Genomic DNA, 16,775 nt, shown 5'->3' on the forward strand with positions numbered 1-16,775 from the left:
TTCAAATATTTACTTGTCACTAAAATTTACGTTGTTGTTATCAGTTAGAGCTGAACTGAACAAAACTTTTCATAGGTTTTTACTCTCTTTGTTGTCCTGCACAAGAGAAAAGATAGGTCCACCGTTCTTTTAAAATAGCAATACCCATTATCAGATGTAAGGTAGGTAATTAGTTAGTTGTTTGTAGTTTATGTTTTCTTATTATGGCATGAATAATTGTGTATCTTCAGGCTGACACATTCCATATCAGGGGTAGATGGCAGCACAATTGTTTCACTGAACACATAATTAGCACAAATTTTCAAGTGCATAATCACTTCATTATGCAGTGGTGAGAGAAGTTGACATCACTTTGTAACCAAATACATTCTTCTCTGGTTTTGTCTCTGCTGAGAAGTTGTGATATGATTATGAAGATTTAGCGATGGGGTCGAAGTTGTTTGATTGATGCTGTGATGTAGCTCTATTACTACCCAACTTATCCCTTTTGAATCTTGTGTCATGTGTTTGGGAAATGATAGATCATCTGTTCTGGATGGTATTTCTTAAAGTTTTGTGTATATCCAATACCTAGAGAGCAGGTATGCCATTCTAATGATCTATTTGATGTGGCTTCCTCTTTAAGAAACTTCCTTAGTCCAACTCGTTGTGGTTCATTTGTCATGCATTTCTTTTCTAACAATTGATTTATTTTAGCAGAGATTTCTAAATCTTTGCTTTGTCATCTGGTGAGTGTTTATGCAGTTCATTCCATTTTTAACCTGGAAAGCCTTCTACACTCTCTTTCTCTCTATCCGGCTATTGGATAGCTGGTTGGGGTTGGATTGATTAGATTTATTAAAAAAAAAATATTTTATTAGTTTTTTTATAAAATCTATAATTTATTAAATTAATTTAATTTTTTTCACTACCGATCCTATTTTAAATAAATAATTTTTTTTTAAAAATTCCAAGTCTTTTACTGGTACTGATGGAATTTATTGTTGGACCTAATGAACCGGTTGGATCATCTAATTTGGAAGTAAATTCGTTTTTTTTATTAAAAAGAACTAAATAAGAACTAGAAAAAAATTCTGAACCGTTCGGTTGGGTCGGGATTCGATAATATTGGCTTAATCACTAAATTTAAATTAATTAAATTAAATTTAAAATTTAATTGTTTTCGTTTTTTATAATTATATATAATGAAGTTTATTTGGTAAGTGAAATTATTGTAATATAATAATACTATTTCCATGCAGAAGAAAAAAATAAATATAAATAATATAATAAAATGAAATTACTAAAATGAAAAGAAATAAATTTAACTCCTTCAATTTTTTTAATATTTTTAAATTTAAAAAACTTTTAGATTAATTTATATTAAATTTAAATTATTTAAATATTAATGTATTTTAATAATTTTATTTAAATTTAATTAAATGAAAAGAGTTTAATTTATATTTTTCATTAATTATTTTGATTATCTAATATAAATATTAAAATTCTAGATCTTATATACCTGAAACAGAAAAAGCATTAAAACAAATTCTAACAGAAATATCAATTCCAAGCATATAAATAACAGATCAAAATGCCACATTAGCAAGCATCAAAAGCGAAATTAAAATAAAAAAAAAATCCCATGCAGAAACTGGTTTATAAGCAATCAAATCAAGGAGGAAGTCGATAGTGATTCCTCATTCATCAGAATCATCACTGGGCTGCTCCATTGCTCCCTGTTGCTGTTGTTTCCATCTCCCATTTGAACTGTAATCCGAAACCCTGGAGCTTCTCCGATGTGATCCCTTGCAGCCGCTGGATCATCTCTGCACTCAGATAATTCTTCCAGTCGCCGACGATTCCCCTACGGAAGAACGAATCGTAGGGAAATCCAGTCCAGTGGACGTCTTCCCTTCCTTTGTTAGCCTTGACATTGCTTACGCTATCAAAGCTGCACCTCCAAACGATGTTCTTGACTTCCTCCTCGCTAAGATCACTCCCCAAGAAGCGTGATAGTCTTTCGACATGCTTGTGGGGATCCTCCTGCAGCTCCTCATATGTGATGAAGAAGATCTTCTCTCTCTCTTTCCAGTAACCCAGAACGTGATCTAAGTAAGGACCATACGCTTCAGTTCCTTCACAAAATGCACTAAATTCTTCTTCCAGAGAGGATTTTCTACCATCAATCCTTCTGTTGATGAAGTGCCACCATGAAACGAAGGTGTCAGCGGGATTGCGGGCTACATATACTATCTTGCAGCTGCTTGAACTCTGAACAGATTCCGGCAAGAGCTCGTAGGGTAAATGAGTGTGGAACATCCTTGTGGATAATAATGGTTTATCAACAGGTTTCAGATCAGAGTCTTCCCCAAATAGCTCGTATTCGACGTTACGGACAAGCTCATGGGGGTTGTAAGAGACTAATGGGTCGGCCGCAGCAGCTGCATCATCGCCGGAATGAGAACCGGCGGTGCCTGGTGGTGGCATCGAATGATTGAGGATCGTATGGATGATGGCCTTGAGCCATGTTGTACCAGTTTTGGGGAAGGATGTGAGAAATACATCGCCGCCATCGATTTCAAAGCCAGTCCTCATCGCCATTGCACTTTTAAGTACGACTTCAGGCAGCCAAAAGCCTTTCCATCGGAAGAGAGGATCCCGTCCACAAGGTACCACTTTGGGGAGACGATCAGTAATTGCTTCATGTTCCTGTTGATTTTCAGCAACGTTGGCCATTTTTTTTTTGTCTGTTCCTGGAAGAAGAATTAGATGAAACCATTAATCCATAATAAACTTCGTATTGTAATCAAGCTATCGAGTAGACAGACCTGCAACGTTCCAACTGATGACAACTGCAGCAGCAACGATCTTCCTCTCAGAAGCGATCGTCAGTCTCCTGAAATGAACACGGAAGAAGAAGACACAATCATCGAAATGAGCCCCTGGCCGTCGAAGCTCAGATGACTGCCTTCATCTGATAACATTCCATGAAAACCAGACACTCTTCAGGTTTCTTTGAGAAAGGAAAACTCTTGAATTGATTTGAATGATTCACGCATCTCTTACAAGATTGAATAGATATATATACATCTAAATCCAACTGTTCTAAAACAACAATTAATGGGTTTCCTTTATAAAGGATATTTACAGATGTAAACTTCTTGTTTTGGCGATTACAGCCTGGTTTCATGGAGATTTCCTATATCAATGTCAAGCAGCATTGACGAGATTTTGCTAGAACTGGAACCTGGTCTTTATGAGGTGTAAGGATGAGATATCATGCTGATTTGGCAGAGGTAAGTGGCTATTGGAATATGTTTACTGCAAGAATGAAGCACAAGATTAGTTTTTTAAGTGAATGACACTACTATTATCACAATACAAATTAGAGTTGCAACCAAGTTAGTTCGACAACAATGGTAGTCATAGTATGAGACCCGGTCTCAGTGCAACTCCGAACAATGGGGTTAGAACCTCGATTAACCTAGGATCAAGTAAGTTCAATAGAGTAGTAGCCATGGCACGATACTCGGTTTTGGTGAGTTGTTGGGCGTCCTAAATGAGGACTAGGGAGCAACGTAGAGGCTAGTATTAATGTGCCCTTGTATAACATAAGATTTTTTTACAAGAGAGTAGTAAAAAATAGATGGATTATGCATAAATTGAGAGAGAAGATGAACAGAATAAGAAATATCAGGTCGTGTTAAACACTAGTATTGAAATATGAGGTTAGATCCTTGATTAACCTATTCACCACCCCTCTAAGTTAATCTTATAGGACCAAGTAAGTTCAATAGAGTAGTAGTCATTGCACGATACTCGGTCTGGTTGAGTTGTTGGGTATCCTACAGAAGAGGCTAGTATCTAATGTACCCTTTGATAACAAAAGATTCTTTTTGACAAGAGAGTAGTAAAAAATGGTTGGATCATGCATAAATTGAGAGAAAAGATGAACAGAATAAGATATATTAGGTCATGTGATAACAATTTGCCATATCATGGTTGCTTGTGTTTCGTTAAATAAAGTTTTTTATTTGAAATTAATTCAATTTAGAAAAACAAGTTTCCACTACTATGTGAAACCAACGATGCAATCCAAGAAATTCCAGAGAGGCGACGCTGTTTCTGGACAGCGTTTCTGACTAGACGTCGTCGTCTGAGACGATCTGAGGATTGCCGTGGACGATGGGCTACGAGTCCACTGGAGGGGAATGCCGGTGGCTAGCCGTCGGCCGCCGTTCGGGTCAAGAGGCGGGATAGTAGTTGAGGGGAGCCGAACATCTGCGCTCGCTGGCGTCGAACCATCGACGAACCCGAAGCATTGTGCATATTTTCTTCCTTACTCCCCGTTGGACCCGTCGCACCTCCGAGTCGCCTGGAAACTGGGGCTGCGCACGACTGATCCTCGGCCATTTGGAGGGAGGAGAGCGTGGAAGAGGTTGTCGCTCCGACTGGTGGCTGTGAGCACCAGGTGGTGCATCGAAGTGCAGCCAAGACCACTTGGCCATCTAAGCTCAAGAATTATAATTATAACAATTTAATTGATATATGAATAGTAATAAAATCACTATATTTTGGTTTTCATTTTTTATTTAATACATATGATTTAATTAGTTGTACAAATATTTAATATTTTTAATTTAATTTTTTATCTGTGAAAATTTTATTTAGGTTTTATACATACTTAATTTTCTATGCGTATTTTTGGTTGACCTAAATATAAGGAATTAATAATTGACATAAATTTTAGTCAATTATTTTGATGTGATATTTTGATTTATATTTGAGTAATTGAGTAATAACTATAACATTCTTAATTATAAAAATGTCTAGCGATATTAAGATTAGTCACATAGAGTTAATGACATAAAAATTGTGATTAATTATAAAAATATAATAATTTAATCCACAGGATAATTGTTATATTTAAGTAATTAATTAAGATGCGATAGAAATATTTTGAAAAAAAAATTTCTAATTGCCCACTGGCCCAGAAAATTCCTTTTTGATATTATCATAAAGTAATATAAATTGCTTATGCATTATAATCTAAGCCCGTAGTACATGGATAAATATTCAATATTTGTCTTCATTGCATGTTTTAGTAAGCATTGTTGTTTATTTTACAGTTGAATAAGTTGTTTTCGTTGTTGTGCTCCCCTGATTTGCATGAGTTGGGTAGCTGCGTAAAAGGGAAGGTAAAAGGCCCTTATCCCACTAGCATTTTACAATAACGAAACATAGACTTCTTATCTAAGTGGAAAGTGGGCTAGCCAAAGGGAAGTGGTCACTCTTTTCCCCAATTTTGTGGCATGCGAATTTAGCGTTTAGGGTTTAGGGTTTAGGCGGGGGAATAAGAAGACCAAATGATAACCAGGTCTTAAATGGAAGGTTTTTAACAATACAAAATACTACCAATCGAATAAAATTAAGGCCAACAGCCCAAACCACCAGTCATTTCTTAAACCACAAACTTTTCAGCTAGTGCATGAAACCAAATTCAAAATTAAAACAAATTTCTTCATCTTTGATCTATTTTTTTAACCAGATACCACATGTTGTTATATAATTGGTGCATGAGGTTTATATATGTTGAACAAGACCATGGAATTTATTTAAAACTTACAAGAAAAGAAGAAAAGAAAAAGGAAAGAGCAAAATTTGAAAATGGTCTAGGCACCCTCTCATTTTCTACCTCCACACTTTTCTCAACCACGTAGATAACATCGAAACAACCACATTTATCCTAGCATAAAAAAAACCATAATAGGCAGTTCTCCATGACTTATTTAGCAATAGCGAGCCAATAATTCCCCAAAATCCCATTATAAATCCAAGAACTACACTAGAGGAGAACCATACCTTTTCAATGTCATTCCTTGTCCCCATTTTGATATCACTGTCACTTGGCGCTGACTTTTGAAAGCTTTCCTTCTTTCTGCATTTTTTTGTAGTTGGGGTTCCACAAAGATCTCTATTCCCAATGTATATGGATATATCTTCTAGGGTTTGAAGATGGGAACCTGTTGGAATCTCTCCTGACAAATTGTTATATGACAAGTTCAAGTGGTTTAAGGAATCAAGAGCTGATAGACTGGAAGGGATCTCACCAAATAACCCATTTCTTGACAAATCCAAAGACTCCAAAGATTTTAAATCACCAATTCCATTCGGTATTTTCCCAGTCAAGTTGTTTCCAGACAAATTCAATCCATTCAATCCAAGAAGATGGGTCAGACCTGATGGGATTTCACCTGACAAATTATTCTCTGAGAGGTCTATGTTGCATAAGTAAGGCAATGTCTTACTGTACTCATACATCCTTCCTTTCATGCTGACAGTCACGATTTCTTCATACCCATGCTCAAAGCCCTGATAATATATATCCTCTGAGGTCATAAGCCCTTGACTTGCATTGTTCATTGTCTTCATAGCAGTGAGATTCTCAAAAGATTCTGAAATATTGCCTGACAGATTATTATGCGCAAGATCCAGTACTCGTAAAGAAGCAAGAGAAGTTAGTTGTGAAGGTACATCACCATAGAGCCTATTCGATCGAAGTCGGAGGATCTTTAGGTTAGGTAACATTTCACCTATTTGAGTGGATAAAGCTCCAAATAGTTTATTCTCTCCAAGATCAAGAACACTTAGTTGTGGCAACCTTTTCTTGATTATGGGCAGTAGTCCTCCTGTAAGACTATTTTGACTCAAATGCAATGAGACAAGACTGGATAAATTGCCAAATGTAGTTGGAATTTCTCCAACTAAATTATTACTTGAGAGATCTATATACTTCAGCTCCCCATTTGACCACCAACAATTTGGGATAACTCCAGACAACTGGTTCATAGAGAGTGAGAGTTCAACTAAATATGATAGTTCACATAAGGAAGATGGGATACTGCCAGTAATACGATTATTGGAAAGATAGAGAATTTTTGTATCAGATATCTTACTACCAATATCCATTGGAATCTGTCCTGAAATTAAGTTGCTTGAGATATCTAAAAAGAGAGCAGTGGTTGAGAAGTTCAGACCCTCAAAATAGTTGTGGCTCAAATCAATGTAGGCAAAGTGAAGAATGTTAGGCAACTTGCCTCTAATTCTGTTGTCAGACATATTTAGATATAATCTGCCAGTAAACAAGTTCCAAAAGCTATTTGGAACCACATCTGAAATATTTGCTCCAGAGATATCTAATACATTCAGTTGTGTCTGGTTTTGAAGCCATGTTGGAAAACGGGGTCCAAGTGTACAAGAAGATAAGTGCAGCTTACTAACTTGAAACGGTGGAATCCAATCAGAACTGACATTCCAAAATACAGAATTTGAAGACATGTCTATTTCTTTTAAATTTGTAAGTTGTTTGAAGTGAATTTCATTGATAGCACCCACTAAATTGTTATAAGAAACATCCAAAGACCGTAGTTGCGAAAGAAGTCCCAAGCTTTCAGGAATAGATCCATTCAGGTTGTTATTACCAAGACCTAAGATTTCTAACATTGATAGCCTTCCCAGGGATGACGGAATTTTACCTGAAAATGAGTTGTTGAACAATAAAAGCTCCTGCAGATTTCTACATTCCATTAACCAACTGGGCAGTTCACCTTTGAGTTGATTTTCTATCAAATCCAATTTCTGCAAACTGTTTGTGATGCATCCACCTGACCCACTGATGACACCGTCAAGATTATTTCCCCTTAACTTTAGCCTTTGCAAACTGCATAGATTACCCAAACTTGCAGGAATTGAACCAGTGAGAAAATTAGCAGATAAATCCAATACCTGAAGTGAAGTCAAGTGTCCAAGATTACTCGGTATTGGCCCAGAGAGATGGTTATTTGCCAGGTTCAGTACCTCCAGAGAAGTTAAGTTGGAAAGAGTTTCCCAGATTGGACCTATCAAATTGTTATCATACAGATTAAACTGTGCAAGCTGGCTTAGATTAGAGAAGCAGCTGGGAATCGGCCCTTCCAAATTGTTGCTGCTCATATCCAGATACTTGAGATTCCTAAGGCCGCAAAACCAGTCTGGTATTTGGCCTTCAAATTCATTGCTAGAAAGGACAAGACGTGTAAGACTTTGGAGGCCAGATAACCATTTGGGTAACACTGAGCTTAACCCGCTGTTTGAAATATCAAGGACCTTGAGAGATGTAAGATTTGTAGATATTGTGAAGGGAGAGAGAAGCCGACCAGATGATGACTGTAAATACAGCTCTAGCAGCGAAGCTGGTAGATCGACTGTTTTCGGAAAGGAAATGGAACAATCACTTAGATCAAGATACTGCAAAGAAGAGAGACGAGAAAGCCACTTAAGGTTCTCAATTTCCAAGTTTGCATTCGATTTGAGAATAAGATACTGCAGATTTGAAAGGTTCCCAAGTTCATGGGGAACTTTTCCGGCAAATCCCGCTTCAGTTAGATTTAGATGTCTTAGATGCCGAAACGAACCGAAAAACGACGGTATGGAAGTGAGATTAAAATCATTGTAGCTTAGGTCCAAGGAGATCAAATGTTTCAATTGGAGCAAAGAAGGAGATATCTCACCACCCAAAACATAAGAAGAAACAGATATATCATAGTCGTCAGCTCCTGGATTTTGGAGGCCGAGTCGGGTAACATGATCTGTTTCGAGGTCGCAACTGATGCCAGGCCATCCACAACAATCATCACCCTCCCAGGAAGAGAGTCTGTTTGCAGGATCAGTGAGATGCTTCTTGAACTCAATCAAAGCTCGTTTCTCTTCATCTATGCAACGGTTTTTGAATGCACCAACGGAGTAGGCAAAGCCGAAGAAAGCAGAAGCAAGAAGAAGAGGAAGCAAAACCCCATATACTACAGCCATCGTAGCTTGGGTCTTCCCGCTCGTTCACCTCTTGTATAAGGTTCCGAGTAGCATCTAACTGATGTGAAACGAGTTTCGTTAAGTCCTCAGCTCAAAGTCAGTCTGCGTCGCAATGTGGAGCCAAAAACCATAAAATAAAGGAATTTTTTACGACGTATCGATTTTTTCTTCTCGTTCCACCCAGAAACTTGTTTGTTAGTGTTTCTTTGTTCCCTCGTTGGATTTAGATTAATGGGTTTGGTACAGAAAGCTCTCCACAAACTTAAAAGTGGGGATTGGTGGAAAGTGAAACTTTTCTTCTCTAACGCTCTTAATGTCGAAAAACATCTTAAATCCAGAAACTCTACATGAAGAAGACAAGCAGAAACAGAGCACGCCGACTGTACTTCATGAGCTTAACTCAAAACTTCTTCATATCCACTATTCTCAGGTGTGGAAGACATATGAATCGACATGGAAACACAGAAATTTACAGTGAGGGAGCATGCAGTGGAGGAGAAGAAGGTGCTAAAAGACATTATAGATACCCATCTCACATTCTAGACCATTACCATGAAACATCAGGTGGAAGTGCTGTGATGAGAACCCACATGCTTGCGCTGTAATGGGATCTTTTAGGCACTGTAAGTGCTGTGATGAGAACTTCACAATTTTGCCATTCCCCCTCTTCCAAATTTCTCCATTAAAGCTTTTCCTGCTATAGGGACAGGCAAAAAAAAAAAACCATTTAATTGTGATGGTCGTAAGAAACATATGAGTTTCGAATTTTTACAATAATGCCATCGAGTGAGAAAAGGTTTACCTGTTCGCCATTTTCATTTCCCACTCGCGTCGACGGATGTGGAGAGCTCGCCACCGCCTACCTTCCGTTCATTGTCCGTCGTTCCTTACTTCGCCGACGACCTCAAAAGGTATGCTCCATTTATCTCTTCTTTTTCTCTCGATCTTTTCTCGTTATTTTCCTTTTTGTGTATTTGTTTCTTCTCTCAGTGCTTTTCATTTCTCCTTCGCTTCTCCATATCTTCTATTTTTTCTTTTTTATTTTGTGCTCCCTATCTTCTTATCCTCTCTTGCTCCATTCGATTTGGTTTATTACTTGAAGCTTAGGGCATTTGATCTCTTCTTTTAGTCGCCTCCATCTTTCTCGACTTTGTTTTTAATCTGTTTCTTTTGTTCTTCACTGTGTAGATTTTCTTTTTCCCATCGTAAATCCCAGATAGTTGCAGTGCACCTCTGTATGGTTGCTAGCATGTCCACTTTCTTCTGTAAAGGACCAAAAAATTGTTCTTTTTTCTTTTGTTGCTTAGTTTTTTTTTTCCTCCTGGCTGATGATTGTTGCCTGTGCAAGGGAGCTTTTCTTTTTTCCTTGTAATTCAATCTTCTTCTTTTTTTTTGTCGTCGTTATTTTTGCTGGAATCAGCAGTAGTCGATACAAAGTAGTGTTACATGAACCGACCAAAATTTTAATGAGGAAATTAGCAGGTTGCGAATTTTCTCAAGTAAATTGGAAGGTAACATGTCTAATTTGATATGTCGGTTTGAAGCGGCTATAAGTGTCAATTGCATTGAAACGAGTGAATGAGAAGATGCCAAAATTTTTGAGTTTGTGAGGTAACTTTGCTTCATGTGAGGGTTATAATGGACGCCACTAGTCTGCACGACTGACAACCAATTTATCGCAGCAAAGTGTCTAATTCAGTCTTTCAAATTGTTTGCTAGATGGACTGAGTTTTGGAGATTGATCTTTTGTAACTTTCCTGCCAAATGTTGAATTGTTACACTCTGATATGGCATGCAATTGCAGCTCTCCAGGGTTCCATCAGTGAAAAAATTGCTTGCATCTTTATTTGGTTAATAGAGTGGGCCTTTTTGAATTTTTAGTAGTGGACCTATCAAAAGTACAGTGATTGAGATGGTTTTTAGCATAATTTTTCTGAATGGCTATAGAAATATATTATTAGAGGAAAGAAAGAGATGCAGCTAACACATTTATCATATGTGTGCTGCATTGAAGATTACAAAAGGAAACTGAAAAAAAAAAGTGTTTAATGTATAGCAATTGGCCAATTGCAATGCAGGGAAACCTTTTAAGTAGCAGATATAACACCACTAAATCTAAAAGACAAACACAATCTTTGGCTAGAAAGTCAACTGCCTTGTTTGTTGATCTTTATATAGAAATTGCTCCTAGAAACAAGATAAATTTTTGGTTCTCTGAAATGGATGTTCTATTAATAGTAACTCTAAAGGTGCTTTTTTTTATCAAGTTGTTTCTAGTATTCATTTGATTCACGCCCTTGCACATTAAAATTCTGATATATGATCAGTAAAATTTCTTAGTCTTAAATCTGACAGATTGTAATACCATGGTTCTACCCCCTCCCCAAACTCCCCCCGTTTCCTTCAACCCTCAATACTCTATCATTGCTGCCCAAAAACATCATCTCTGACCAGAGAATCAAGCCTTCTTCTCTGTCGTTGATGCAGGTAACCCTCTCCCTTAAATCTTCTGTCCTCTTCTCTGAGTATACGACTATTTCTCATTAACAATTAGTTCACTCTATCTCACTGTTTCGCTCTGCTCCTCGTCACCGAATTCACCATTCCCTCCCGCCTCACTCTCTCCATTTTTTTCATTTCTCCATGTCTTTTATTGGATGTTGGCTTCATTTATTGCGCTTTATGTTTTGTTTTTTTGTTTTATTCTTTGACCGCAAGTGGGTTTGTCCAAATGCTCTTGAACAGTTCAGATGAATGTATCGATGTTTGCTGTTATGATTGAGCCATCATCTCTTCACCACTGCTGTTCTCTACTTTTTTAAAATGAAATAAAATAAAATAGCCTCTACCCAGTGTGGAAATGGAATATTATGAAGTAGAAAGGAGAGAAGAAAGAGAGAAGAAGTCAGAGCGAGAGGGAAAACTGCACGATTTGAGGCAGCAGTCTTTGGGGGAAGTCAACTCCCTAACCCTCTTTTATTAACTCACTTAAAAACATTACATGAATAGTTCCGAATACTCCTCACTCCATATCGCGTATGATAATTACAAATCTGATTTAAGTAAAAAGTGTACTGAACTGTATTTAATAGACTTACAAAGACATCTGACCTATGAGGGGTAACATATACATAATAAAATGACCAATATGCCCCTGTATACATAATTCAACAAAAAGTGAGGTCTGGAGGCATAGGCCCAATCTCAACTTCTGGAGCAGGGTGAAGGACCTTTGCTGTCACAGAGGGGAATGGGGGTAAGAGAAAGGGATAAGAGTAATTAAACCAAACTTGTGTTGATTCTTGCTAGTATTAGATCAATTAAAATTCTACTTAATATTGCATTAAAGAAGTGTTTAATGAGTTATGTTATCTATTGCATTAAGTGGATTTTGGTCTTCTTGTTTCTGTTTTGTTTAGTTCATTGTGTTTATATTGCTCTTTGTGGTGGCTTCGCTGCTGTTTGGGGAAGAAAATATAGCATACACATCCTTCTTTAATTTTTGTTTTTTAATTTTTCAGTTTATGTTAGTTGATGTCTAATATCCACAGGTGCTCTCCCTATATGCCATTGTGGTTTTCTTGCGGTAGATCATCAGTCGGTTTTCAGCTGTGTAGGAATAGGACTTGTGAGACTTGAAAACCTGTGTGTTTCTTTTAGTTCTTGTTGTTGTGGTTTTAATAACATTAAAATGTATTAGCTAATGCAGAGGTATAGTAGAGCTTTCCATGGGATTAAGAAACTATTTTCTGGGTTCCATTTTTATTCCATACAGGAGAGTGCCGGTAGACAAACAAGGGAGCTCATGTAATAACTCAGATGATGTCGCTAATACTAACAACTTATATATTGATATGTGGGCTCACATGAAACCATGGGGAAGAAAAAATTCACAAAGTGATTAGAGGGATCATTCACGATGTTATAAAGTTCTAGTAGTTCTTACTTTCAACTGTTTTGAAGTTCTTGAATACAGTTTAATCTCACTAAAGATAGACTATTTTGTCTATATGGACTTCTATAGTCGAAATTGATTTAGCCCTTGTATGAAATTTGGAAACTAGGGGTTGCAAATGGACACTAAATGTGACCTCCCATACTGGGATCCATTTTTTACTGCAGCTGGCATGTCCGGTACTAATTAACCCCCATGGTCTTATTATCCCTTCACACCCTCATATTTGCTAGGAAATGATGGAGTTAATTACAAGTTATTGGTTGAATTCCTTCATTCTTGAGGGGTATCTATAAGAAAACATCAAGATATAAAAGCCTAATAGTAGCATTTGAAACCCCAAAGTCTGGATGGTGTTGTCCCCTTTCCAACATTTCCAACTTTATGCTCTTCTACCATTTTTTTTTAAATGCTGCATTATTAAAACAACAAGGGAACATACAAAGTTAAAGGAGCAATCCAGTTACAACAAGAGATTGCATGGAAGCTCCATTTTTAGCAAGACGATCAGCTGCGGAATTAGTTGTTCTTGGAACATGGGACCAAAAGCAAGAAAAAGGGAAGTAATGTCTGATGTCTTGAAAAGTAGCCCAATAACGCCAAGGAGGCTCAAGGAAAGGGGAGGAGCACTGGCAAATGATCATACTAGGGTCGCCTTCAATGACGAGGGGGCCGGCAAGATAATCACAATAGATAACAAGGCCCTAGAGGAGAGCCATAAGCTCACCAGAAGTGGAGTCTGAGATGCATATGGGCCAGATTAGGACATGAGATCAACAACATCAGAATTTCTGAAGAGGCTGCCAAAACCCGCATGACCAGGGTCATTGGAAGCATTGCTGTCAAAATTGAGTTTCAACAAACCAGATGGAAGGGGGCACCCATTCTTGCATGGAGGAGCTATGATAGGGGCCAGACATTTGAGCAATCATCCGACAGTTGCAGCGAAGAGAGGGGGAGCCTAGGTTGGTGAAATCCTTGTGCGAGTGGGGCCAAATGGAGATTTGACTAGAGATGTTGCTAGAAACAATACCCACATCAGGAAATCTGTAGTTAAAATGCATGTTGTTCCTCTCGTTCCAAATGAGGGATGAAAGCAAGGCAAGCAGATAAGATGATCTTCCCCGTTTTGGGAAGTGGGCATCCTAGCATGAGGCAACAAGTGGCGTAGAAATCCTGAAGGAGGCAGAGCTGTAGGTCAATCATGCAGAGGTGGTGAGTCCAAATTTCCCAGGCAAAGGGAGGAGGACCCAGATTGCCCCTTCTTCTACCATGACAATAATATTGAAGGAATAGAACACCCTTGATCTGCATTCTTCTGAAGATATATCTTATATCTCTACATCTGAACACAATCATTGCTCTTAATCATTTTAGAGTTAGTTTGGGCTTTATCCTTTCTATTTGATTTTTCCATTTTTTCTTGGTCAGTTTGTCTTGTTTATCACACATCCACTGGTTCTTTCTTTCCAATGTTTTCAAGGATGGGTAGTTCTATTTTTTTTCATTAATTTCCTCAAAATTTCTTGTTGAGTTGGGATGTGCATCTTTTTTTTTATAGCATGATTTAAACTGTAGTCCAACTTTCTGGAGATCAATTCGATGTGTTTCTGCTGTATGTAAACTAGTTGTTCTTGCATTTTAATATTCATAGCATCTGATTTCATTGGTCTTGTTTTCTCAATGGGTATTGTAAACTAGTTTCTTCTTATTATCTCCATTTTCTGTGAGCCATCATCTCTCCACCACTGCTGTTCTCTACTTTTTAAAAATGAAATAAAATAAAATTGGGAGCATAGTTCTATATTTATTTTGTTTATTAATTTATGTTTTCCTTTTTTTATTTTTTTACCAATTTCTTCTTCTATTCCTAATGTTGCAGTAGATGAATTATGCTGGATGGGGATGGGTTTGGATCGTCATTTCATAGGATGTTTTTTTTCTTTAATAAGGACTCAGTGATGGTTTCAGTTTTTTCCATAACCCTGCCCATCCCTTAGTTTCAAAACGTTTACTTGAATTTGTTGTAGTATTTATTGAAAAATCTGAGAAAGGTGAATACGTTTACTACCCTGACAGAAACTCAAATGAAGCCTTGTAACATTCTGTTGTAGATTGTGTTGTAGATCTGAAGAAGCCCGATTTGAAAAGCTCTTGTTTGTGAAACTCACTTTTTCTGCGGCTTGGACTCTCTCATAATGGCAACCTTGAAAGAAATCTTAACTCGCCGGCCAGTTGCTGCTACAATTCGACTCACTGTTGCTGCTGGTGGAGCACGGCCTGCTCCTCCAGTGGGGCCAGCACTCGGGCAGTACCGGCTGAACCTCATGGCTTTCTGCAAGGACTTCAATGCTCGGACCCAAAAGTACAAACCTGATACGCCTATGGCTGTAACCATCACCGCCTTCAAAGACAACACTTTTGAATTCACCGTCAAGTCTCCCTCTGTCACCTGGTACCTCAAAAAAGCAGCTGGAATTGAGTCAGGCAGCAGCCGTCCTGGCCATGTTTCTGCATCGTCAGTAACTCTCAAGCACATCTATGAGATTGCTAAGATAAAGCAATCTGACCCTTACTGCCAGTACATGTCCTTGGAGTCCATTAGCAAATCTATCTTTGGGACTGCTAATAGTATGGGTCTCAAGGTTGTCAAGGAACTGGAGTGATCTATCAATGGAATTTTGCTTACAGGTATGAGCTTGTGTTGGAGTAGAATTCATTGATGATGTGGGTATGGCTGTTTTCATAAAGGTTGTTAGGGAACTGGTTTGATCCACTATTAAAATCTAGTCTTCTTCTCTCTGCTAACACTTTTGGGTCCATATACCTGTATGGATGTTTTTATAGAAGTTGTTCTTATCTCTGCTAACATTTTTGGTTAGTTGTTGAGTAGAATGTGCTGATGATTGTGTTGGATTATTAATAAGAAAGGATTCTTCACACTCACCTGAATCTTGATTTTTTACAAAACAGAGAGAAAAGAAATTTAATTTCATCTTACTGGGTAAAAGAGGAAACCTAATTTCTTAATATTGTTTGATTCTCTTCATTTTTTCTGCTTGCTAATGTGTTTCTTTCAGGTTTTGATTATGACAAGGAAAGTTTAGGAACCTTTGAACCTGAAAGAAGAGGGAAGAATTTTTAATGTTAGGGATCAAAATCAGTTGGAGAGAAAGGTTAAGAAGGTAGATAGAAAACCCAATAGAAACTGGTTCTTGTGCTATTTTTGGGAATGAGAAGAGAAAAACCATGGTCTTGTTCAACATATATAAACAGCATGCACCAATTATATAACAACATGTGGTATCTGGTTAAAGAAATAGAGCAAAGATGAAGAAATTTGTTTTAATTTTGAATTTGGTTTCAACCACAAGTAGAAATCATGAAATAACCCATTGGTTTGGTTATGAACAGTTGGTGGCCTTAATTTTATTAGATTGGTAGTATTTTATATTGTTTAAAACCTTCCACTTAAGAACCGGTTATCATCTGGTCTTCTTATTCCCCGCCTAAACCCTAAACTCTAAACCTTAAATTCGCATGCCACAAAATTGGGGAAAAGAGTGACCACCTCCCTTTGGCTAGCCATGTTTCCACTTAGATAAGAAGTCTTTGTTTCATTATTGTAAAATGCTAATAGGACAAGGGCCCTTGACCTTCCCTGTTACACGCCTACCCAACTCATGCAAATCAAGGGAGCACAACAACTAAAACAATTTATTGGTATAGGAGTTTACTTGCGAATTTGGAATAGTTAAAGTTTGCACAACTGTTAAATAAACAACAATGCTTACTAAAACATGTAATGAAACCAAATATTGAATATTTATCAATGTAAATAAATTTAAACAAATAAATCAATTTATCATTATAATATTTTTCTATGGGATGAGATTATAACATATAAGCGATTTATATTACTTTATGACGAGATCAAAAATTTATTTCTAAACGTATTTTTTAGGCTTGTAGGCAATAAGAAATTTTTTTT

At 37.3% G+C, this 16,775-nt stretch overlaps 3 protein-coding genes across 5 annotated transcripts; 1 reads left to right on the forward strand and 2 right to left on the reverse strand.

Annotated features, from left to right (window-relative positions):
- Nucleotides 1-1,695: 1,695 nt before the first annotated feature.
- Nucleotides 1,696-4,462, reverse strand: LOC137938533 (cytosolic sulfotransferase 17-like). Its single transcript, XM_068783485.1, has 3 exons — nt 4,347-4,462; nt 2,811-2,878; nt 1,696-2,735 (listed from the first exon to the last, which is right to left on the reverse strand). Exons 1-3 carry the CDS (start codon nt 4,460-4,462, stop codon nt 1,696-1,698), a joined length of 1,224 nt encoding a protein of 407 aa, XP_068639586.1.
- Nucleotides 4,463-5,581: 1,119 nt separating this feature from the next.
- Nucleotides 5,582-8,829, reverse strand: LOC137938534 (receptor-like protein EIX1). Its single transcript, XM_068783486.1, has one exon. It carries the CDS (start codon nt 8,827-8,829, stop codon nt 5,674-5,676), a length of 3,156 nt encoding a protein of 1,051 aa, XP_068639587.1. The 3' UTR covers nt 5,582-5,673.
- An 809-nt stretch (nt 8,830-9,638) lies between these two features.
- Nucleotides 9,639-15,592, forward strand: LOC137939228 (uncharacterized). 3 transcript variants are annotated; one of them, XM_068784457.1, is made up of 3 exons: nt 9,648-9,740; nt 11,185-11,316; nt 14,899-15,592. In XM_068784457.1, exon 3 carries the CDS (start codon nt 14,983-14,985, stop codon nt 15,448-15,450), a length of 468 nt encoding a protein of 155 aa, XP_068640558.1. In that variant the 5' UTR covers nt 9,648-9,740; nt 11,185-11,316; nt 14,899-14,982; the 3' UTR covers nt 15,451-15,592. The 3 variants fall into 3 exon arrangements, with proteins under 3 accessions (XP_068640557.1, XP_068640556.1, XP_068640558.1); XM_068784456.1 differs by lacking the exon at nt 11,185-11,316 and having other exon boundaries at nt 9,639-9,740; nt 14,911-15,592; XM_068784455.1 differs by lacking the exon at nt 11,185-11,316 and having other exon boundaries at nt 9,643-9,740.
- Nucleotides 15,593-16,775: the final 1,183 nt, after the last annotated feature.

The sequence above is a fragment of the Aristolochia californica genome, unplaced genomic scaffold (genome assembly GCF_029961685.1).
Source record: "Aristolochia californica isolate CCGP_79_NKW_82.1479 unplaced genomic scaffold, dmAriCali1.0.hap1 SCAF_8, whole genome shotgun sequence".
NCBI lineage: Eukaryota > Viridiplantae > Streptophyta > Magnoliopsida > Piperales > Aristolochiaceae > Aristolochia > Aristolochia californica.